General features: G+C 42.0%; 2 protein-coding genes across 3 annotated transcripts; one reads left to right on the forward strand and one right to left on the reverse strand.

The window, feature by feature from the left end:
* Nucleotides 1-2,138: 2,138 nt before the first annotated feature.
* LOC311008398 (G protein-activated inward rectifier potassium channel 1-like) lies at nucleotides 2,139-14,174 on the reverse strand. Its single transcript, XM_084002052.1, has 3 exons — nucleotides 12,864-14,174; nucleotides 4,703-4,919; nucleotides 2,139-4,332 (listed from the first exon to the last, which is right to left on the reverse strand). Exons 1-3 carry the CDS (start codon nucleotides 13,530-13,532, stop codon nucleotides 3,671-3,673), a joined length of 1,548 nt encoding a protein of 515 aa, XP_083858178.1. The 5' UTR covers nucleotides 13,533-14,174; the 3' UTR covers nucleotides 2,139-3,670.
* Nucleotides 14,175-16,220: 2,046 nt separating this feature from the next.
* On the forward strand, nucleotides 16,221-23,861 carry znf281b (zinc finger protein 281b). Of its 2 annotated transcripts, none has more exons than XM_084039441.1 (7): nucleotides 16,221-16,373; nucleotides 18,589-19,116; nucleotides 19,267-19,377; nucleotides 19,503-19,626; nucleotides 20,407-20,490; nucleotides 20,625-20,743; nucleotides 21,074-23,861. In XM_084039441.1, the coding sequence occupies exons 2-7, from the start codon at nucleotides 18,661-18,663 to the stop codon at nucleotides 22,694-22,696; spliced, it is 2,517 nt and encodes an 838-aa protein (XP_083895567.1). In that variant the 5' UTR covers nucleotides 16,221-16,373; nucleotides 18,589-18,660; the 3' UTR covers nucleotides 22,697-23,861. The 2 variants fall into 2 exon arrangements, with proteins under 2 accessions (XP_083895567.1, XP_083895566.1); XM_084039440.1 differs by having other exon boundaries at nucleotides 19,503-19,625; nucleotides 20,397-20,490.
* The last annotated feature ends 1,933 nt before the right edge of the window (nucleotides 23,862-25,794 follow it).

Genomic DNA, 25,794 nt, shown 5'->3' on the forward strand with positions numbered 1-25,794 from the left:
ATTCCTTCTCTCGGAGAAACAAACTGCATTTTTTATAGTTCAGGTTTACCTCAAACAAATTTTTTATTTTGTAAATAACTTTGGATCATAATACTGCTGACAATGTAAGTGAAAAAAGACTGAGATTGCGTTGCTGTGAGTGTATGCGGTTAAGTTGAAAAGACTGGGAAAATAGATTGTGAAATAACAACTTCTCCAGTGGAGAACACTTTCTTTTTATGAAAACTTTTTCTCATACTCCCCAGTCTGAACGGATGCCAGAGAAATAAAGAGCACTTGAATTGATGTATGGTGACGCACAGAGAAAGCAAAGAAAGGCAATTGATTTTCAGCAGGGGCGAGCTGAGCACTATTTACCTAGGCTGCCCGGAGCGAGCCTTTGGGCAGAACACAGCTGATACCCCAAGTAAATTATGCCTCCAATCTCTCATGGTGATCAAAAGGAAAATTTAAAAAATCTCGTAGTTACTCTTTCATTACCATTTGGGCATTTTCTGTTGAATAAAATAGCAAAATTATCAAAATAAAAGATTTATACGAAAGTTTTATATTTGTCTATTTCAGAGACTATTTCTGATATGTGCTAACAAAAGAAGTGGTTTACCGCTCCACAGGAAAAGCCAACTATACACTTTCAAAGTGATATTAGCTCATAGATACAGATATACCTGTAAATGACTCTATCCATGTCAAGGGTTGAAAATACAACAGAGCTGAATCCTCACGACCCAGATGATCTCTCAATTTACATGATCGACCCGGCTCGCGAGGCTTATGGCGCCGCGCTTTAGAGAAGCGGCGGTTTCTGTTCTCATTGACTATGGATGAGCATCTGGTCGATGTGGACGTGTGATCTGATCACTGTGCTCCCTCTGAGAGCGTCTTTCTCTTTCCCTGTGCACACAGATAAACATGCAGCCATAGAGAGCACACAGAGTCACGCTCTGCACCCTCATCTGCCTCCATGGCAGCATAAAAATACAAGTTAAGACTGTACCGGACAATGACTTGAACTCTTGTTAACATCGAGGAGCCTAGCAACAGGAATTGTAGACTGAGATCACACTGATTGTCTTTTAAGAGCAGAGAAATATAATAACCAATATCCAGAGCACTTTGGATGCTGCTGTAGCCTTTCTGATGGTATCTGATATGATACTATATTGTGATAATACACCCAGGTACATTTAATGGGATTCAACTGGAGCAAGTACTCAGCTCACTCAAGTTAATAAACGTAATACCATCCTAAAAATACTTTATCTTGAATAGTAGCTGAAGTATAGTATAGTACACAAAAATGGACACTTAAAAGATCAATTTAAATATTTACATTTAGTTGTTGTTATGGTCTCATTGGTTTTGTTGTGTCTTATCCATTTCAGGAAAATGTAATGGCTTATAAACATAGTGCCATGTTTATTATATTCATGTAATGGCCTTCATTCCAACAAGGAAGTGCAACTGAAATGAAAATTAGACTAACCCATTTCCCAAGCACATTTTAATGACCTAAACAGATTTTCCTGTGCAGTTGAATCCATCATTATACAGTATTATGTCTGTGTGAAGAATGGTCAGTGATTTATATTTCCCCCCTTGTGATTTATCCGAGTTAATTTTATCTTAAGCTGGACAGAGGTCATTTTGCACTGTCAGCGAGTTACATAATGAAATTTCTCTTTAGTATGACTAATTAGCTCTGGACATCCTCAGATGTGTGATGTCACTTTTATCTCGCTGACCACAATCAAGATGAAATGAATCGGAACCAGTGCAGCATTCAAGGTTCAGGGTTTTCTGTTAGTTGCCACTGCTAAACAGAATGACTTCGGTCAGCTACAGGACAATTAAAAATTTGGGTTTGAATGCTCGGGGATTTTAGTTGAGTTTTATTTACTTTTCTGAACTCTTGCCCGCCTGAAATTTGCTTCAAAATAGGAATCAACTTACATTCACATTTCAGGCTTTAATATTTGATGAACATTGGTTTAACTGTGGCAGCAGGTAACACATGAGCTGCTGTTTGTTGAAATAGTGAGCTCAGTCCCACAGGAAAGATGAGCGTTTAATTGTCGTTAAAGAATACTCACATACACACATGTGATTTCAAAGATTTTATTACTTAGCAGTTGCAATATGAAGTCTTATCTTTACTTTCTATTAGCAATAATACATGTCCCCTGATGTCAGCAACCCTGCATTCCCAAAAAATTGTTTTACAGTTTAATAAAGTTCTCGATGAAAGAGTCCCAAAATTGATCTGTGATTACATTTTTTTTCATCCATGCGTATAACAGGTCAATGCAAACACTGCACCCGGTAAAAATAGTTAAAATTTGTACAGTAGTAAACATACAAATCAAATGAGCATTCAAATAAACAAATATTCAGTACAAGTGATAAAGTATTTTTTCCACCCATTTCAGTTGGATTGACCGTTAGCTAAGCCCCGTATGCTTTAGTTGCTGATGCTACGTCAAGCTTCCATCTTCGTGTAGCACATATGCAGTTTGCAAGGATAACGGTGGTGGATTTATCACTCAGTTCTTCTTAAAATAATGGGTGATTCATTTCACAGAGAGGTAGACAAAAGCCATTTCTCATTTTCTAGCCAGCAAGCACCAGATGTACCCTAGCTAGCTAATTATGCTAACTTTAGCTCCATGAGTTGGCTGAAAACATCATGTCTGGCTGTTTTTTTTTAAACGATGTGCACTTAATGGCTACGTACATTATGTTTTGCCCAAACACTTAGGCCAATGCTAAAAGGTCTGCATACAAAGTCAGCATCCTCACCAGTTGAGCCAAACTAAAAACTACACAGTGGATGTGCAGGGGATTACTGTAATGGTGGCTAGTGAGCTTGTTAGCCAGACATGCTAATGTTTGCAGCTTACTTTAGAGCATATAAACGCAGTTTCATCCATTCCTCACACTTTTGCTCTTGTGTTTTTGGTTTTTGGAAAAGTTAAAAAAATTAAGACACCACCAGGCCCAATGAGTGAACAAAGCAAATTTTGCCCTCATTTGTAAAATGTTGAAAATGTTCAACTTTCGACCCCTCCATTGCTGGTCAGATCTGCATCGCCAGAAAGCCCACAACGCCTTTCAACTCCATGTCCCATATACATTGAAATGGGACAAACTTTAATTTGCACTGCTTTCAGTGAGTCTTTAGTCTTAATAAAGCCACACACTGCTTGTTCTGTCAAGTCCAAAAGCTTGACAGAACATGAATTACAGTTACTAAGCTATGATGGGACTATCACAGTTTGGGGGAGGGGTTTAGCAAATGGTCAATTCAGGTCAGGTACTTATGACTACCTTGATTAAATGTGTCATTTTTGAGATAATAAAGTATTTGATGCAACTCTATGAACAGAAGTGAAAGAAACAAGCACGGGGTACAAGTGTTAGAAGTCAGTGGGGGGGTTGGGACGGCACAGATGGTGATCTATCAAAAATGACTCACAGTGTGAGCGGATGGATGGCTTATTGGCGTTGTCCTTCTATTTGTGGCAATGGACAACTTAGTAGGGAGCCCGTACATAAATGTAAAATACTGGCCAAAATCTGCAGGGAAAAAAATAAATCACAGTAGTCTTTTTCTTATGCAATGCCCATTAAGCCTGACACAATTTCCTAAAGTCTTAAAGGTAGTGAGAATTCAGCGGTCAGCATTCATTCTGCGCAATTTGGCGGGCAGGTTGTCCTCTGGCCGACTCCCTGCCAGGGGGATCTGAACTGGGGTTGGAGCAGCTTTGGTGCTAACGGCTGCTGGCAGTCTGTGTTTCCCAATCTCATCCTCCTCAGCATCTCCATCCAAGGACAGCAGCTGGACCTGCTCATCCAGCTGTCCTTGCCTCACAACTGGGATGGAGCTAGACCTCAGCCTCTGAATACTAAGTGGAAGGTCTCCTGTGCTGTAGGCCTTCCCCCCAGGCAAGGCTGTCCCCGTCTTCAGTCCCCTCCAGTGGTGCTCCTCCTTGGTGGAGCTCATGCGCTGGAGTTTGCTGGGCAATCTGCAGGCGTCTGGATGGTCTGCATAGTCAGCTGACAGGAGCCTTTCCCTGCGACCTCCACGGCCACCGTTTCCAAGCTGAGGAGAGGAAGGGGCGGGTGCAACAGGGAGAGAGTTGGGCGACGTCAGCGAGGACTTCTCCTCCTGCTCTTTGACGCTGTAGGGAGGCGTGTTGACCTCAAAGGTGTTGTGGAACTGGGAGTAGTCGACTCTGAAGAAGCCCTCCTCCAGTGACATGACGGGGAGGAAACGGTGGGCCCACAGGACTTCATCTTCGGTGTAAGAAGTCCTTGCCTGGCATGTCATACCTACCATGGTGAGAAGAGACGAGACACACAAAAAAAGGGTATGACTAAGACCACTAACATTGTGAAGAAAATTGTGGAAAGAGGCGATTAAATAGAAATGAACAGACAGGCAGGAACAGAAATGAAAATTGGGAGAATTTCTTCAGGGAAGACAGACGGAGAAAAAAAGAAATAAGACGGAGACGGAAAGGAGCTTGTGCTGTTGAATAATGGCCATGAAATTAAACAATCCGTTAAATATTTTATTTTATATTACGAGAAATGCTGTGTGCCACAGGCTAAATGATAATGAAATTAATTATTGGGGAAAGGGAATTTCATTCAATGTTATTTGGAAAAAATGCATTCAAAAGGAATAATTTGCTCTAACCAGTGGTTTCCACGATGCCCTCTAGAATGACGACAATCTCAAACTGCTCGTTCATGAGTGAGCGCTGCGACAGATCAAAGAACGGGCTCTTGTTGTTGATCTCATGGCAGATGGTTAGAGGCGACACCAAGAAGAGCTGGTCCGCCCCCGTCCCAAAACCCACGTCCAGCTCACACTGGTCCAGGGGCAGGAACTCGCCTTCTGGGGTCTGCCGAGACTGGAAACACAAATGAACAGGACATTAATAACATCTCCATTCGTGTTAATGAGTGACAATTCAGAATCATACTTTAACTTCCAAGCAAATAAAAAACAAGAATAATCTTGTTAGCAAATGCATGCCTAATTGGAAAATCTAACCACCACTAAATGCTTACTGTTGAATTTAAATTCCTCTGAATTTATAGCACAGAAATGTTTAACTGAAACACTGTTTAAATTATTTATATTAAATATTATTAAACGTGGAATTTGACCCTTTACTTTGGCACTTTCATTTAAAAGAAATTAAATATTGAGAGGGAAAGATGGATGGTTAACTATTATTAATCAATGCTATACATTTTAGTATTTAAAGGAATATGTTAAATACACTTATTCACTTTCTTCCACAGAATGAATAAGCCATTCCCATATCTGCTTATTAAATAATATAAGGCAGCCGGTTAACTTAGAATATACTACTGTATGCAGACTGATAGATTAAAGTCTGAGTAAAGTAAAAATTTAAATTAAGCAGTATTCTTTGCTTTGAAACACTTTTTTTTGTTTGTTGTTTGGTATTTTTCTTGTCGGCTTGTTGTTTTTCTTTTCTGTCTTAAGTGGAAAACACTCAATAAAAAGTAATAAAAAAAAAAAAGAAACACTGGGGGCCCTGAAACCCAGCTGACTTGTAGGGAAGGGTTGATTACATATGTACTTATACTTCCGGTGTAGCCAAATGCTAACTTTAAAGGGAATAAAATAATTGGATTTTGCAGCTCTTCAACACTGTCCAAATGTTACAAACCCAAATTGATCAAATTCGGATGTCATTTTTCAACAGCTACAACAGGAGGTTATGGGGGCGCCTATGATTTAAGCACAAGTTTAACTAGAATCTACATGCAAAGTGTTTTCATGAGAGTAACATGGACATTTTGACAGCCCACCTAGAGTATGCCAGATGGCCAGTGCACAACTACTAGCTGGCAAAGTGTAGGCTGTAGTAAGTAAGTGTTGTACTTGTGATTGAGCGAGTGGCATATTCCTGGAATAGAGGAAGCTGCAGTTTTAGTGCCGCGGTCTTAGAAGTGCTAGGACACCTTGTTTTTTTCACAAAGCCTATTGTCATCACCGTAAATGATTGTTTAATACTTGTTGTTTTACTATTTTAATTAACTTTAAATACTCATTTCAACTGTGCTTACTGCCTGTTGACTCTCACTATATGTGCCAGTTTGGTTTCCAGTTGTCCCTCGATCACGCTCTCTTGTTCTCTCTCAGGATTTATTTGAACCCAAGCCATGATTTATTCTTTCCTAAACCTGACAACGTTGTTTTGTTGCCTAAACATAAATTGTTTCTGTAGTGCCTGCTCTGTTGTAGGAACACAATATTGGATAGAGTAGCAGAACCAATCTTGTTGTTGTTAAGTGTTAGGGGAGGGGTGATGCTAAGGACAACAAAAAAAAAAACAGTCTAACTCCACAATTCAGTACTATATAGTTCACCACATCTTTCCATACGTCTTTTCTCACAGTGTTAAAAAAACAGATTTGACATTACATGGACAATAAATGATAAGCAGGTGGTGTGGCTTTTTACAAAATATCCGCCTGTCAGACTTTCATTTTGATTTAACTTCAGAAGACACGCAACATAGGCTCCCTGTCCGCATATTCAGGGTGCGTCCATCACAGATGGGTGACACTGTCCCCCACCAAGCCAGAGATCTGTGGACACAGACGTCTTCCTGTGAAATGTCACACCCTTCTTTCCTCAACATCACTGTGAATACAAATTGACAGTTTGTTTGCCATCTGTAGACCAAGTGGCTCCTCACTCTACAGACCAGTGGAGCTACTTTGCATACAAGTTTCCACAGGGCGGCAGGGAGAAGCATTTGAACTGGGCCATTAGAGATTATGACTTATATTCGGTGATAAATGTGCATTTTTGTTTGTTGATATTCAAAGCGGTTGGAGCAGGGTTTTTTATTTTTGACCCTCTGGGTGAAACAAACATCCCTTCCTGTGTAAATCATTCACCTAACGTATAAACTGTAGTAAGAGGCTTGTAATTGACAGGACAAGCAGTTTTTTATAAGCTCATAGAGAAGTTTAAGCCTTCTTCCTAATTCCATGTTTTAATTTAACAGCTAAAAGAGTACTTTATTTGATTGAGCTTAGTTTCCCAAGAGCGAGCACTAGTGTCTTCTCCATAATCTAATGATACTTGTCTTTGAGGCTAGGCTACATAGAGGTTTAAAGTGCTCTAATGTCCTCGCAATGAGAGTAAAAGATAAGTGTCGCAACTGTGAAGTTACCAATGCTCATGTTGCAGAGATGTCAGAGACCACTGTTTTTTATACCCTTATTACTATCAGCTTTACCCAGCAAGTCTGCCAGTAAGTGCATAGAGAACAACATCAAGGTCCCAAGAATACCTTTTTTCATTTAGTTTCCTCTCCTGTGTGTATTTTTCTACCATCTATCACGTCAAAGAAATGTGTCAAAACATAATTTCTTTGTGTTTTTACATCAAAATCCATCCACGTCTCAAGATTCTTTGTTGACTAACCCAACTCTCCGAGGCAAATAAATATTCCATCTAGTAAAATGTCACCATAGATTTTTGGGGGGAGATTCAGCCACCCCTTCCCATTTTACAAAACATGCAGGACTGCTCATGCACACTAGCACATCTTTGAGGAGCCATCATTTTGCAGTTATATACAGTAGATTGAGGCTCAGGACAAAAACATGACTATGATCATTTCAAGTTTGGAGGAAAATGAACTACCCTATCACTTTAACTCCCACCCAAACAACCTATTTTCATGTGGAACTATGTCTAATCACAGAAGAAAATTGCCCTCCTAAAGCTATTTCATGGGACTCTTAACACAGCTTCAGTTACATTCCTCAGGGTTACACCTGCAACAAATGCATGCACACTCAGACTGTCCTGGCTGGCCATTTGGCATCGGAGACAAGTCCACACAAGTCATAAGACCCCCAAAGTCACATGGATTTTTACTTATTTATGGACATTTTGGTGAGAGTCCTTTCGCTACGTTGTGCATCGGGAACAACTGCTTTACCTAACACACTCTTAAAAGGCACAGGAATGCACTTTAGGGAAATACCCTTATTCACTTTCTTAGCAAGAGTTGGATGATAAGATTGATATCACTCGAGAGGGGACTGCATGTTCTCCCCGTGTCAGTTTGGGGCTCTCCAGCTTCCTGATAGTCCAAAGATATGCCGGTTAGGTTGATTGATGACTCTAAATAGCCCGTAGGTGTGAATGTGAGCGTGAATGGTTGTCTGTCTCTAGGTGTCAGCGCTGTGATAGACTGGCATCCTCTCCAGGGTGTACCCTTCCTATGCTCGATATCAGCTGGGAACGGCCCCAGTCCCCCCCCCCTGCGACCCTGAACAGGATAAGTGGTTACAAATAATGGATGGGTGTACTTTGTGTGCAGTTAATTAACCAGCTTCCTGTCTCATCCCCCTGCAGCATCCTCCAGACATAAGGTGTAAAAAAGCAACAGGCAAACATGACATTTGAATACAAGTGTAACACTTTTGCAATTGATTTTGATTTCATATTACTGCTTCTTTTATCTCCTGTAAAATGGAAGAGCACATCATTTTTTAAAAGGCTGCCGTGATTATATATTAATTGTTTCATTTACCCAATCTTTTAAAAAATGAAAATTGTCACCGAGATACCGCAGACAGGTCTCCCATTTGTCAGCAATGCTAATACAAGTCAATGAGATTGGAATCCTATTTCCTGGGAGGCCATATTTAAACCAATTCTCGTCATGAGGGCGAAGCTGCTGTTTTTCACATGCTGTTCATAGCTCCGCTGCAACAGAATTATACCTCTGCTGAGGAAAGAGAAACCTGCTTGACACTGAGTGGTTTTAACAAGGTGAAAGCTTTGTATGTTCTCGTACCGCCACTAAACAGTCAGTGCCACGAGGGGGAAATTAATGGCTTTTGGAAGAGGACCTGATATGGAGGGAGTGCTTAATTTACCGAGCCACCTGAGAATCAGGTTGAGTGAAAGCAGGCCCTCTCCCTGCCGTCCCTGGTGACTCACTTCTTCCTTGGCGGTTGTGTGCAGTGTGTATGTCGAAGCGATGTAAAGACACACAAACAATGGCAGTGAAAGTTAGAAAGAGGTGTCTGCGTGTGCACGTTGGCCCCTGGGTGCCTGTGTGTCTTTGAGTGTCCAGCTGGAACCTTTAAGCCGGACATCAAACGTAATGGTCACACGGACGTCACAACTGAGCTGCCGTTCCCGATCTGTCGACACGACCATTAAAGCTAATTCGACTGTCTTACGCTCTCTCTTTGTGTCCTCTCTCTTTCTGCTTGTCCTTCGGAGTTAGACGGTGGCAGATGTGGCGAGTCATGCTCACACGTCTGCCTGCCTGTCTAGATAAACGCCTGCATCCATGCCTGTCTATCTGCTACCACTAGCACTCATCATTTATCTCCTACTGTGGACCAACCTACTGAGACGAGTACCCCTCTCTCTCCTCTCCATGAGTGTGTTTCCAACATGCGCTGCCACGTCCAAACATGTTTCTTTACAATAAAATCATATTCTGCCATGCAGTGCTGCAGTGGTCAGAGCACCACTGCATTCTATTGATTTATTAGTGAATGCTGCTGCATCAATATGAATTAATATTCAAGGACAGTTCTTTTTTTCCCCCGTTAATATGCATTATGGATGCAGAGAAACGCACACTCCGACCAAGGAATAATGTATCTGCTGATAATCAAATGAGTTATTATAGGCGCGCATGGACGTGTGGGTACATCGACATCGATACTATTCATTAGTGCCTTTGTTATCATAGAATGTTGTAGCAGAAAAAGTCTTTTTACGGGTGATTGTGATGATAAGCTCTGGCTTTAAAGAATCTAAAATATTGGCTTCACTTTAAAAGTTGAAAGATAAGCCACATTTGTAAAAAAAAATTGAGTGGAGGTTAACTTTAACTCCCAACATGCATTTTGCATTTTTCACTGTAGTTTTTGATGGATTCTTTGAAATATATAGCTACTTAGCCATCTCCATTACATAGCAACTTACCCTTCTTTTTCTTTGTTAATAATAATGATAATAATAATGAAGAGAAAACACTGAACACAATCTGCAGCTTAAATTAATAATATTTCAGGTTCTGGGTCAATCTTGGATTCATTAATTTTTTGGTTTTTGATTTTTGATTTTTTGGTTTCTTATATTCTTTTTTAAATAACATACTACAATGTGAGTCTTTAGGCAATGGTTTCCTATACCTGCTTCCTGAATCAATATGATGAGTTAATAAAATGAAAGAGAAAATAATTGAAATATGGCTAATGTGAGTTGACTATTACATACACACCATCTTTACCAAACTTTAAAAAGTTCTAGATGCACTCCTGCATAATAATGGTGCGTGCTGATCGAGAACCTGACCAACTTTATCCAGGTATCCAGGTCCCATAAGAATTTACAACCCATGTCTATCCCTAAGAATAGATTGCAGTTGCCATGTCGGAGTGCATTTACACAGTTCCATCATTAGGATTTACTGCACCATGTTTCATTTCTCCAGTAAGCTTTGTGGGCAACCCATCTGACAGTGACCTTGAGCTGTGCATGAGAGCCACGTCTTTGTTTCCACAGCAGGTATAGTACTATACGGGGCCATGTCAAGTCAACTGACACTACAAAAGGCCACTCTCGTCTGACACCGCAATGCCGTAGCTCTAAAACATCGCTGTGTCTGTTCACATCTACTTTAACACACTAGAATACTGCATTTATCCAGCAGCAATGTATCCGGCACACTGCAGCCTTTTTAATCTATAATCCAGGAAAATACAGGTTTGATCGTAAAAATCAGAAATTACATTTTTATCATCCTCTCCCAGCGTCCAAGAAAATCCATGAAACGCATGAAGCAGCAGTAAGTATAAAAGTGAGCTCAGAAATCACGTTTTGACATTACCAGTTGTCCTCGGGGGCCCGATTGATGGCATGAACGTGATGTCTGACCTTCCACCAACCCATGAATAACTGTGGCTTAATAGATGATTTAATGAAAGATCATCATATACTGGCAGATGGCCCAGATCTAGGAAGAGCACTTAAATGGAAGGGATCTTTGAAAGAAAGCCAAGGCCTGTAAAACAAAAAAATCTGAAAAACACGGTGACAACACATCCCTATTGCCCTAATTATATTAGGCTCAGGTGAATTTACTTCTTTTTTTTTTTTTAAAGAAGACCTTCAAGGATTGAGTGAGATGCAGTGTAGCCAAAGTACTGGTGATGTATCGGCTCCACAACAGCGCTGCAGCAGCTTGTTCTGCTTTTGACGTTGTGAATCAAACATGCTCACACTTCAGGTTCTCTCCTTTTCCACTGGGCCTGCAGATGAACACCATCATTTCAACCCTCCCAGCAACTGTTCTTTAATAATAATAAAAACATCTATAGTGGCTCCATGTGGCATAAAAAGAGTTAATTCTAATGTGATATCTGTAATATTGGCACACAGACAATTCTGATCAAGGTCAAACATTACTGCATGCCCCTTGGATGAATACCCCGCTGCATCATTCTGGTTGAAATAACTGATTGAAAGCATAGACGACTATTAGAGAATATTAAACTCTCAATGTAACTAGCCTCTGTAGAGGGCAAAAAAAATTGATGATATATTATTTGTGCTTCTATGATGCTGTGTTGATTAATTGCAATTAACACACCATAACTCTCTTTGCCTTTCAAGGCTGTTAATTAAAGATCAAATGATGATGAAATGTAATAAAACTTAGCTGTAGAAAGCTGGAACATTAGCGATAAGTTATGGAGTCACAAGTTTTAATGTGTTAAATTGAGTGACTTTTATTTCACTAATGGATGCTTTTACTGTAATCAAATAAGAACATGAGAGAAAACTATTTTTTAAATGATATGCTGTGCCTGGATAAAAATAATCTGAGGGCAACACATTTAGTATAACCACAACATAGTGGGAGCTCTCTTCCTTCAGGTTCACAAAGTAGACTGTCACTTGAGATCATCACGCTACTCTACAGAGATGAATAGAGCACCGCTTGCTCCTCCTGTCACAACAAAGCACCGCTGTCCTTTAGATATCTGCTCATGTTTGGACTGGAGGAAAGTAGATTTCATATGAGACGTCCCTGCTACTGTGAGAAAAACGTGGGGCTTGTGCATAAACAACACAATATATATCAGCTGATCAAATGATATGATAGACTGTGGTGCATGGACAAGAATTGAAACAACGCAGGTGTGATTACACTGCAGTTTCAGGTTGACACCGAATGTTTCCCTCTTAACGGAGCAGCTCGTGCCTTCAGCTCTGAGAACGCCATGCACTTCAGAGGCACAGTATCACTGTCCGCTCGCACTGCTTCGGATTAGTGGCGTTTCGCCTTCAGGCAAGCCGGATCTCAAGAAAAGTCCGCTCAGTAAAGGAATTGGCTCAATTGATCTTTCAGGCAATAACAGCAGTTTCCCACCTACTGTTCCCTTGGGGCCCATTCATCTCATGTACAGTTGATTGGGGGGGTGGTGGGGGGGACACACTCAGCAGAAACACAACAGTGTGTCCAGGACCAATCCAGCCACTGAAGTAGTTGCTGCAGGGCTGGATGTAAATGGCAACCCATTAAAATGACCTGCTACCCCATGTTGCAAATCACAGCGACCCTCAAGGGAATGCAATCAATTCTGGAGATGAATGGAAATTCAACGCATGGCTCGGAAAGCACTTATAAAGCACAATGGGCAATTAAAGAAAACAAATGAAGTGGCTGTCAATTAGTCTTGGGGACAAATGCTCACTGCGCCAAAGTGCCTCTACTTTCTTGCTGAGTTGCGCACCACAACTGTGTCACGCAGAGCCATACCTTGATGAGTTTGCACCTGATCTGCGCGGACACCATATGGCTGTTCCGCAGGTTCCCCACGCGGAACATGAGGCACAACTTCCCGTCCCGCTGCGAGATGACCGCGTCCTGGCTGAACATCAGCGTCTCCGCGCGCTTCTTCGGCTGCGACATCTTGATGAACATGCAGCCGATGAGGAAGGCGTCCACGATGGAGCCCAGCAGCGACTGGAAAAGGAAGAGGATGATCCCCTCCGGGCACTTCTCGGTGATGTAGCGGTGGCCGTAGCCGATGGTCGCCTCCGTCTCGATGAAAAACAGGAACGCGGAGGGAAAGTTGTACACGTTGGCGACGCACGGGGTGTAGGAGTCGGCGTGGCCGCCGTTGCTCAGGTCGCCACGGATGAGGGCGATCACCCACCACATCGAAGCCATGACCAGCCACGCGACTGTGTAAGTGAGGATGAAGATGAGCAGATTCCAGCGCCACTTGAGATCCACCAGCGTGGTAAAGAGATCGGAGATGTAGCGGCTGGTCTCCCCGCCAAGGTTACCGTGCTGGACGTTGCAGCGGCCGTTCTTCTCCACGAACCGCTGCCTCTTTTTCTTCGCGGGTGCGGAAAAAGTCATGCCCCCGCCGGTGTTTACCACCTGGTAGTCCGCCCCAAATTTCCTCCGTAAGGCTGACATTCTGCCAATCACCTCGCGGACAAGCAATCAATACTTGTTCGGGATCGGGCTCTTTTGCGCAAGTTTGGTAAACCCCCCCTGCCGAAAAGCATGCACTCACATCCAGAGCGCGACTCGCATCCTGTGAGGTGGAGATGCGCCTCTCTCCGGTAAATTAATCCTAAAAGAGCAGAGATTCTGCGCAATGCATGATTCACACTCGGTTCATTTACGCAAAGGAGTCTGATGCAAGTGACAACTTTTTTTGTTCAGGTCTCATCCGTGGAGGGAGAGAAGAAGAAGAAAAAAAAACCTTCAACATTACATTTAAAACAAAAGCTGCATTCAAACGGCTCGATTCAAAGGCTGTGTCCTTGGTAGATCCAGGTGCTGCTTCAATAGACCTGCGAACGTGAATGGCAGCTTGGAGTGTGCGCTTCTGCCTCAGGGAACACGCTCTTGTAGGAGTGACTTCAAATCGCAGCACGGGTGGCTAATGCCTCTTCCACCGTGGGTGGGGTGGCTAGTGAGGGGGTGCAGAGGGGAAAGGTGTTTTCTTTGGTGTTGGCCTGTAACCCCATCAGGTCAAATCGTCAGAGCGAGTAAACAACGTCACCGTGAAATCAACCTTTGGCAGCATTTTTGTCTTTCTTTTTCCCCCCCCTCCACATTACTTTAAATGTGTTTATCTCAATCTCGGAGGAAACACTACTATTCAATTGGTTGTTCTAAACGCGTAGTGATTGGCAGCTATTTGTTGCCCCCTAGTGTTACTGCAGTGGAAGTAAATCCGAGGTAATAACCGTAGATGTGAGCCGCATTATGCACTATAGAATAATCAATTTGTCTGATGTATGGTGAAGAAATCTATCCAAAAAACGACAATCAAATATATGTGACAATTAGTTGTCAAATCTACTTTGTTTGCATATGGAATCAAACCGGATGTGATCTACACTATATCTGTTCCGTGTATGTTTTCAGTAGTAAGATCGTATCAAACCTTTGTGAAAGCAGGCGATGGCACTAGTTGTAGGAATATCAAGCTTGCATGCATGGAGAATTTAGCAACATTGTGATTTTTCACAATGTTTCATCATCATCAATTTATCATCTCACACACCTACAACAGCTCACGTTTTAAATATCTGGAATTTAAAGGAATGGAAGGCTGATAGGGAGAGCAGAAAGAGGGACACAATCTAGTCCCGGGTCAGCAGGAAATTAGCTGTTCAGTATTACAAGTGTATGGAAAATAAGTAACAAACGGAAAACACTTTTACCTGAAGTTTTTGGATTTGGACATAATGATAATGGGGATTTTTTTTGTATGGGACATGGGATGTGAGAACAAAAGGAACAGAATATCTACTCAGCAATGCACTTGTTTTCACCTCCATACAAAAATGGATCAGACTGAAGTGGTTATTCTTTTTTAACAGCAATATACTGTGATGCATATAATATATATACTTATATAATACTTGTATTTGTAACAAACAGGGGAGTGATCTGATGAGTCAACTCAGTCACATTCAACTGTTATTATTTTTGTTTTCTCCAAAGCACATGCCATGAACTTGTAACTGACAATGAGAAGGTGTTTATTCAGCTAATAATAAAAGATGAGATGTTTTGCTTTAAGACTGATGTTGCTAACACTTGAATGAAAATGCATCATTCGGGAACGAAAAGCTCTCTAGGGTTATTATGTAAGCAATCAAATGAACCAGTTAAGCCACAAATGTAGCGCCTCAACACTCATCAACTCATACAATGAAATTACACTTTCATCATGAATCCATCACACACCAACAGAAAATGACAGTAAGTTAAATATTGAAGGACTTAGAATTTGATTTTGACAAAGGGACATTCTACCTGGCCAAACCATAAACGTCGTAATGCAGGACTGGCCTTAATTGATATTTACTACAGTGGAGAAAATCCCCTGATGGAAGTTAATAATTGAAATGACCTAATATCAACTTGCAGTGTAGTTGTCTGGGCATTCTGGGGCTCCAGGGCGGTTGTCTGCTTTGTTCAGGTAATCCAGCGCTGTATGTTTGTGTATATTTTAATTTTCTCAGTTGTGACTGTGGCCCTCCACAATCGCTGGTTTTGTGTTTACCAGATAAAAAAAAACTATCTTAATGTGTGAGAGCACTGTTATCAGATCATGATGGTTTGAATTGAGATATCTGGATTGAAAAGTTGGATCGGTCCATCTCAACACATCTGCCCCAGTAGGATCTGGCCTGGGTATATCTGTGCTGCACCTTTGGCAAATACCTATTTGTAGAGGGACAAAGAACACGAAATACAGCACATATCATGCAATCATACATACAAAATAAAGGCTAACTCATGCATGCAGATCCCAATATGATATATTAAAATTTCTACACACATGAACTTTGTGGCAGGGCAATTTATTGTGTAATTTATTGCATTTAATTTTATTTATTAGGCTTCCCAGTGGGTTTATGAAAACAAATGGTATTCTTTCTGGTCCAATCAGACACTTAGACCAACACCACTAACACTAACTAACAATATACAGAATCAGACAAGTGAAAAGGAAAAAGAATACAAAAAAACACTAATTATTTTAATGTTACTTTGTTAACATTGCTATAGCACACGGGGCGGCTCGTCTTGTCCAGTGAGTCTCTCTCAAACCTCAGCAGCCTTCGCCTGTCTCCTCTCACGACCCGTCCGCTACACCCATAATTCCCCGCGCCAGGACAAGATGGACGAAAGCAGCGACCGCCGTAGAACAATGTTTTGGCAATAAACCCTCAAAGCGGCGAATACCGAGCGAATACAGGCACGTTTGAAACCAACTGCGGTCATGTGTAGGTGAGTGGGAAACTGAGTGGACTTTTATTTGTGGCGAATGCTGTGGCTTTGTCGAGATTTCACGCGACGGAATCGTCTGGCTCGGCGCAAACGGGGAGATGCACTGAGACCCAGCATCATTGTTTCTGTTGCATGGGCCGTAATGCGGGTTTTCAGTCGGAGCAGCTAGCAGCTAACTAGCTAGCTCATGGCAGCTTGATTGTTATAAACACAGCTGCCTCAAAGCGCACAGTTTTATTTAGCTCGGTCACTGGATCTGAAGTCCAAATGTACCGCAGCCGCCGGGGAATGTTTTGCTAGCTGAATGTACTGGTAAGCGTTATCCGGTTGTGATTACAGCCAAAGTTAGCTAACAATAAATAGAGCGCCAGCGTTGCTCGCAGCCAGACAGATTTGATTTCACGAGCGTCATCAAAGCTTGGGAATCGGAGAATGAGCGATATATGCCGTTGATCTGACTTTAAAGCAAACTTGTAGTTCAATTTTCACTCTCTCCACTGTTGTTTTATTGGATTTCTTTGGTTGATTCACACTGTTATGGTTTAAGGATGCTTTCTTTTATATACTTGCCATTTAAGTAGCAAATATCGGCGTAGATGGTATCAAATCATGGATCCTGTTTTAGCGTTAGCTAGCTTGATAGCAACACTAGGTAACAAGCTAAACGTTACGTTACATCGGTCATAATGAATCAAATTAGACATATATTGACCGCATATGTGGCTCATTTGAGACCACGTAACTTTGAGTGTTTGCCTGACTTTGTTTGGAGGACTGATCTCGGCTTTTGTGGCGTCTTAGCCTATTGTTTTTTATTGAGGACATAAAGGTGCGTTGATTGTGTCTCATTGTGGCTAACCGGCTAGCTTGCTATGCTAACTAGCCGGCTAACTGTTATGCATCACAAAAGCTCATCCGCTTTCTGTCGAATTCAGTGTCGCGAGCCAAATGGTCGGCTGGTCTAGACTAAACAAAAAATTCTCACTCAGGTATTCAGTGGTCGTTTTAAAAACTCGCACCACTCAGTGACCCTCGACTGCGCTGGTTAAATTTGACCGAAATGGCTTGCTGTAGCGTTATTTGACCTAAATATTGTTTATTTTAGGCGATCGTAGCGAACCGATTAATTTGCCAATATTGCAACCAGTGCCCCGAGCCTTTTCATTCATCTTGGCTTATTAGCCCAAAATGGCAAGCGGCGCCGTCCTGCATTCATTTAAGTGCGAAAACAATAGGGATGTCTGTCTAAAAGCTATCAAGCTACTGCACAGATTTGATTTTGGCGACACTCCAACACACATGTAGTGCTAAATGCCACTAGGAGAACAATACGGCATGTGGATATTTCAGAGGAGACTTTCCTTTCGCTTTCTTATACTGAACATAATATAGAAGTGGTCCATTGCTGAAAAGTGTATTTTGATAAAGTGCAAAGCATCACAATTTTTACTTTTAAGTCACTTGATCAAATCCTCACACAACATGTATCGTTGATATAATTCATCCTCAATGTGTGTCTTTCTGGGGCTTTTTGTTTTAAAATTGCATTTTACTAATGCTAGGCATATGCTGACCGCATGAATGTGTCTTCCATCGAATGTTCTTTTTATTAATCTTGAATTATATTTGATATATAAACAATAATCGGTTCTTTCCTGCTGGCTGACCTATTTTTTCATTTGCGGTGTAATATTCAAATGTATTGAAATGGTGAGGTCTCCGAGTGTTTATGACATATTGATTATTGTAGCATTTAAACTTTAGCATTTTGAGTAAAATGCCAAGAGTCTGGTAATCCGATTGGGGAAAAATTGAATTGCTCCTAATTTGCCTTCAATATGTTTCAGTCATGTGTTCAGTATATTGAGTGGTTCTGTATGATGACTTTAACAGCATTTTACCAGATATGTTGATGGAGTCGTGTGTTTTTTTTAAGTATTCATTAAGGTTTCCAGTTATTTTATGTAGTGCTTCCGTTACGTAAAGCCTTAAATCCAATTAAGCAATTAATGGGAGCGACAGAGGAAATTCGGAGAACATTGTAGTGCATACAGTACACACTATGAAAGCTATGTGAAACTGGTTACATTTGCTTAACTGGCAAGACGTATAGGAGATTATAACAAAAATGTACAACAAAATGTGACTGTATACTTATTAATGTCTGAACTCATCTATACCTAACATGACTCTTTTTATCTGCTCTGTCTTTCAGGATATTCTTCTCCTGCATTCCTTTTTAGATTTATTGCCCACCTTCATCCCCGCACAAAGCAAAACCACCACCATGAGTATTATCCAAGACAAATTAGGCAATGAGTTTTTGCGCAACAGTGGCATGGATCCCAATTTTGCACCGGGTATGCTTATGTTTAGCCACCTTCCGCCTGTCACCAGCTTTACACGGCTGGCCTCCCAGTCCGTTATGGGCGAGCTTCCTCAGGAGATGATCCTGAAGAAAGAGCGTGACTCGCCACCAGAACACCAGGGCGCAACTGCTATGAACACAGGGGGCTTCCTCCACAGCATGGGCATTAAGCAGGAACGGCTAAGCGAGCTGGATTACCGTATGCCACTCTACGGTGGGGGTGGAGGAGTAGGGGTGAACTGTGCTGGAGGGGGCGCGGGGAAAAGTGGTAATGACATGCCGGACATGTCTTTCGGCAACCACCACCACCAAAATCACCAGAACATGCTCTTGCATGACCTCAGCCTCAGCAACGTCCGTTCCCTTGGAGAACCGGTGAGAAGTGATTCTAAATATTGTTTCTAATGAAATGTTGTTAATATTCATTTAGTTTCACTTATATTTGTAGACCCTTCTTTCCTCCTGCAGCAGTGGATTCAGTACCTATTTGCCATTTATAGAACATACCTTGTTGTTTGTCCTTAGATGCCTGGAAGACCGGGTAAAGAGCCAAAAGAGTCCTCGGGTAGAAGAGGGAGGAGGAGCAACGGGGATGGGCAGGGAGGCAAAGCACGAAGGAAACGTAACGATGCAAAGGTTAATCACACATCTGTTTTCCTCCTCCCCTTCACTACACCATAAAATGTCCTAAAAGTTGTGCTAAAAATCAACAGTGTCTTATGTATACTTACTCACTTGGACTCATGTTTGTTTCCTTGTAGACCATGATGTTGGATGCAGATGGAGCCTGCCTGTCCCCCAACTCAAAACCACATATCTGTGAGCACTGTAATGCTGCCTTCCGCAGCTCCTACCACTTGCGCAGACATGTGCTCATACACACAGGTGAGAGAATTTCGCTGCTTGTCAGTGATTTACTTTTTCCTCAAATTGTCCAAAAATGTAAGCTGCACACAGCATATGTTGGGTCAAAAGCAGAACAGATACAGTTAAAGAAACCAGGGTCGGTTCTCTCCTCTACATCAGAACATAAGGACGTTTGCTTGATTAAATATACAGCCTCGGATGCTTTTGCATGGACTCCAGTATAATGCTAGATGCCTACCAGGGTTGCACAAAAACACAATTTGCCATTAGTGAACACTTCATTCTTAGAACCGTAAGACATTAAATCACACTCTTCACTACCTTCCACACTTACTAATCTCCCCTTCATGAGTGCTCGGGGCCTTACATGAGACCAGACAATCACTAAAGCTATGCATGACTCAATCATGACTCATGTATTTCAGGATGTCTTAGTCATCTTTGCTGGGAATTCCCCACTAGGCTCTTTGATCATGAACTCATAAACAAGTTCAAGTAAAACAACCGCAGTTTATTTTCCCATTTTTGGTAATTCTTTCTTGTGTCATTTCTTTCTGACAAAACACTGACTATTGGTATATCACAAATACACCATGCATACTTAATATATTGTAAGGGTTGAGACCGTTTAGCTTGTGAGACTCAACACATCTTACTTTGATGTGTATTCATGTACCAGGTGTTTGGTAGTGTGCCACGCGTTCGCGTGTCATTGTGACCTCATGGGGAAAGCAGTCATGTGACAGGCTGGGAGTAAATTAATGTGGTGAGCGGATTGTTGTACTCTTGATCGCACAGGTGAGAGGCCTTTCCGGTGCAGTCAGTGTAACATGAGCTTCATCCAGAAGTATCTGCTCCAGCGGCACGAGAAGATCCACAGTGGTGAGTTTCTGCACTTGGATATAAAGTATGCTGGCATGTTTTGGAATGATATGCTTTCACTTGCCACCACTATCGGTTTGTATACGCTTTGCTCTAGTTGCACAAGGCTTAACACAGTCGTCTGTCTTTGGCAGGAGAGAAGCCTTTTAGCTGTGACCAGTGTAACATGCGCTTTATCCAGAAGTACCATATGGAGCGACACAAAAGGACACACAGTGGCGAGAAGCCATATCGCTGCGATACCTGTCAACAAGTAGGTTATATGTAGTCTGTTTGCTAAGTAGCTTACCACTGTTTTGTCTTTTTAATTTAATGTTTATGTTGTGATGTTTTATCATTTGAATGCCTTTTAAATGACCCCTTATTGAATGCTGTTTATGGTCTTTCTGTACATGCCACGCTTAAATCCCACTCCTCAATTAGTCATCTCAGAAAATGTCAGAGAATGTGATGTTGTCTCATGATATTAAATGTAAGATATATATTTGGATATAAGATTTTAGAACTTCTGCTGTCCATCCCATGAAAACAGAACTTTTATTTTTCTCTTTTCCTCACCTGTTTTTCCTCTGTCCACATTTAGTTTTTCTCAAGAACAGACCGGTTACTGAAGCACAAACGGACTTGTGGAGAAGCCATAAAGAAGGGCCTGGACCCAAGCATGCTGGAGCTCAGCGAAGCGGAGCTAGGCCAGGGCAGCTATTCACTCACTCAGGGAAACTCTACCACCTCCGGACGCAAGAGGGCCAAGTCTAAAAACGGTGAGGGCGGTGAGCGCAAGAGGAAGAAAAATGCCTCGGCATCAGCAGCTTCATCCTCTGGGGGGATGGCCCGAGACCTGGGCCTGCAGGACTTCAGCATGGAGCACCCCTCAGGCTCTGGCCCCACCATGCAGGGACGCACTCCTAAATTGGTCTTTAAAAAAGCCGGCCGCAAGGGCTTGGATAAGGGCCTCCTCTCTCTGGAAGACAGTGCTGACGGACAAAAACGGTTGGGCCAGAAGCCTGGCTCCATGGATCATGTGGAGGTTTCTGGTCTCGATAACATGGGTCTGCTTCAGGGAGGCGGGGTCAACAAGCAGGGGCCTACCACCAGCAGCAACTACGATGATGCAATGCAGTTTGTGAAAAAGCGGCGCTACCTCCATGCAGTTAACAATGACTATGGAGCCGGCTCACTGCACATGGCATCGCAGGGCAACAGTGTCATCCAGGGGTCCCTGGGGCCTGAGCCCACGCTGGCCATGCTGGACTCCTCGCCTTTAGATCTCAAGCACGACAAGTCCGGCATTCCAGATGAGGTTCTGCAAAGCCTGCTAGAGCATTATAGCCATAAGCCAGAGGGGTCGCACCACCACGATGTGACTTTCGACCTGTCAGACCACCCACACCACGTAGACCTCCAGCCGGCAGCCCCTGTTACCCCTGAGCTGGATGATGACTCTCCCAACGGTGGTGACAAGACGGCAGTGATGAGCGAGTACTCAAAGTTCCTCCTACAGGCCCTGGAGCGCACCAGCCATAGTGGGCCCTTCCCCAGCCTTGGCCAAACAGGGCCTTTCCCACTCCTGTCCAGCAGCTCCAGTCCCACGGGGCCTCTGTTCTCTGACAAACATGTGTACACCACATCCCCACTGGATTGTGGCTACCCGCCTTCTGTCTCCTCGCCACTGCCCATCGCCACCCCTTCATCAAACTCCTCCTCGTCCTCTTCCAAGTCCCACTATGGCATGCTTGTGGGCTCGCCCTCCCAGGCCGGCTACCACCTCAGCTTGGAACCTACTAGCCACCAGCAGCTGACTCCATCTCAGGAGCTGACCGAGCAGTTGGAGAAGCAGCACTCCCCCGGTGCCTTCAATCTACCTCCCCGGGACCTGACTGCCTCGGCAGAGGGCTCCAAGGGGCAGCAGCCCAAGGTTGGAGGGAGCGCTGCACCCACCAACGGCTCCAGTTACCCAGACCTGTCCCCATTGAACCCCCCTAAAGAAACCACGTACCAGATTGAGAACTTCGCCCAGGCTTTTGGCTCCCAGTTCAAGTCGGGGCGGGTGACCCCTCTGGGCTATGGCAGTGATCCTGGGGCAGAGGTCGACCACCGAATACGGACTCCAGTGTCAGAATTCTCAGGGTATACCAGTTTGTTAGCTGACGTCAGTGAGCCAGTGAGTACAGGATCAAAAACCCAGACAAGCCAAAGTTTCAGATAAGGGTCAAACGAGGTGAATCTACTAGGGGGCTGTTCTGTTACTGTCCATACAGTCCCTATACCCATCCTAATTTTGTTCTTGTAGCAAAGTTTTGTTTTTTAAACACTGCCATTAAATGTTGATACAAAAATGACCAGGGAGGGTCTTTCATGGCCTCAAATGCAATTTTTAAAAAAGTTATTCTCATTTTTATTATGTATTTAGTCGCTTAAATTTTGTTTAAGAGTAGTGATTTTTGATATGAACGTACCGTAGATTTAAATGTAATTTAAAACATTTAGAGGGTAGCTATAAACTTGCTTGATTTTTTTTTCTGAATCTGTGTTTTATCAATCATCATACATTGTAAAGTAATAATGTTGATAATTTCAATAATAACATTTGTGGCAGGGAAAGGCCCAGAATTCAAATTGCAAAAAAGTATATATTGTCTGTTACAAGAAACATATTAACTCAGGAAAATAGGCAAAATTGTGTAATAAGACTTTGTATTATGAGATGCAATTAGCACAGTTTTTACAGGTGTACTTTGAGACTACAAAGCTTTGATTTTCTTTTTGTGTTTGTTTGTTGTTTTATTTTAAACTTGTCAGAACAACAAATTACAATACATGATCATGTTTGGTTTCTACTGCGTGTAGCTTTGTTGAGATTATGGTACTGTTGTGTCAATGTGAAGACATCCACACTTCTTTTGAGAGCCACATGTGTACACAAGGTAGTATAAAAATGGTAGTGGAGTTCAGCGCACAGCATGTTCTGAAGTGAAGAGGACATAACTGATGGTTCTGTCGTCATAAAGCATCAGCCGGTGAAGCATGTCTAGCCATGCACCTCTGGTTGTGCGCACCGCTGCCCAATAGAAAAGATACAGCTCGGACAGCCAGTTGCTGTTAGGGCTGTCTCACAAAGCAACAAACACAGATCTGTGATCTTTTCATTATGCTGTGGCTGAAGTGATTTCTTTCTTTTTTTTAAAACAAGTCACCACTTATCTACTCCACGCCTTGCTGTTCCTTTTTGTGTCAATGGAATCAAACAAGCACTTTTTTAAACAAATCAACATTGGAAGCAACAACAACCCATTCAATTTGCATATGTGATACGTGATTATTATGCTAATGCTTATTAATATTATTTTAAGAGGAGAAAACTGTGAACGGGGGTTGGGTGGGTGGGTGGGTGGGTCTGGGTTATTGTTAAATGGGGTTTGATAGGGGTTGACTAGGCATGACCATGGGCATCTAAATGTATTTTGTTGCTTTTTTTCTCAAGGGTAGAAGATAGGGGAGGGGGGTTTCTTACGGTTTGTCGGGTGATGTTGTACAAAGATGATTTGCCATAATTTTGTTATACAATATTTTGAGAGTACCTCTTTGTATTTAAGTGTTTTGAGAGACGGGCTGACATGCTGGAACCCTTATATATCTTTGAACCCACGGATATGTTGGATGCATACCCAAACCCTTTTATTTATTCTCCACTAGCCACAACAGAACTCAGTAGTAGATATTTTTGGCAAGTAATCACCGGACCTGCACCCCTACTCCCCGTCCCATCTACTTTTTTTTTTTTTTTAACCCTACTGTTGTAGTAATTGCAAGAAACTGCTTCAATGATAAAGTTAAGAAACAGAAAAGTTATGTTATACCCACTTCCCCTCCCCTAAATGCAGCCCTGCACTCACAAAAATAAACAATGGCCTTCTTTGTCTTCCGTGGCTAAAGCCATTCTATCCCGGCAGCCAGGGTTGATATTTAATTTAGTTGATTTCCTGTGAGGCGCCCCCCCCCCCTTTCCCTTTCCCTTTCCTATGTCTGTGAGCTCCACAGCCAAGAGACTTTGAAGCTGCTCAGATCACAGGGAACAAAGACTGACTGACCAGCCAACTCACTCCAAACACACACTATGCTTTTAAAAGGAGAGAAAAAGAGTGGGTGAGAGATGGAGAAGAAAAAAAAGACAATAAGATTGACCTAAATATACCTCATATCACTAAAGCGTAAGAAAGCAGGGACACGCGTTTCATGTATGTAGTGGAAATATTTGTAGTATAGGTTCGACATATTGTATAATCATTTAACACTGCCTGTGTTTACAATTATAGAGCAAATGACTCGTCAAATTGCAAATGTATTTTTTTTTTCTGTTTAAACATCCACGCCAAGCAGTGTTGCATTCTAGATGCCTCATAGAACATTCTTTTTTTTTTTCTCATGTTATATCCCTTATTTTTGTTACTTGCCATAATGTGTTTTGATATGATCTCTAGAAGGATATTGTTTACAAAAATGTACAAAAACACTAAAAATGTGTGTTCTCAATTTTTTTTGAGTTTTTCTCCAGTATGCATGATAAAGACATTTTTGTATGGCTTTTTTTTCTGACTGTCACCTCAATACCAAATTTTGTAGCAAAAGCCTCCCCATCCCTTTGTCTTATTTGTTCTAGACCCCTTGTGATATGATTTCCCAGGCTGTACCTGTTATTGAGATGATGAACGGATTAGAGAAGCCAATAAAAACTTTTTGTTACAAAAAAGTACATGGTGTGTGTTTTATGTCTCAACATCACTGATTCTTCTATAAATAAATATAGCCGAGGGGAAAACATGAGGCAAAATTGTGTACTGTTAATGTAGTTGGAAATTCAAATTAAGTAAATACAATTTTGCAAAAATAAGAGCCTTTATACTAACCAGGGGAGTATAGGTATTAATAGTTGTTTACAGTTGAAAGAGAAGTTTAATTAACCAGGAAAGGGCAAAATATTATATGAATCCTGGCAGATTGTAAAACATAATATAACATGTATCAAATATAAAGAGAATAAGGAATTCAAGATTACATTTGCATTTTGTGTTTTTCAGTCAAATTGTTACCGGAAATCGGTTTGTTAAACTTGTAGTTTTTGCGGTCCGTTACGTCTCCTTTTGCGTGCACGAGACAACCGGTGAGAAAAGAGAAGGCCCAACGTGCAAGGTCACGCGCAAGGAGCGGAAAGGAAAGCTCGAATTTCCCGAAAGATAAGGTAAAAGTTTTATCTCCTGGTACGCTTTGTGTGTCAGTACATGACAGTATCTACCAGTTTTACTTTCT

The sequence above is a fragment of the Eutrigla gurnardus genome (assembly GCF_963514095.1).
Source record: "Eutrigla gurnardus genome assembly, chromosome: 22".
Classification (NCBI taxonomy): domain Eukaryota; kingdom Metazoa; phylum Chordata; class Actinopteri; order Perciformes; family Triglidae; genus Eutrigla; species Eutrigla gurnardus.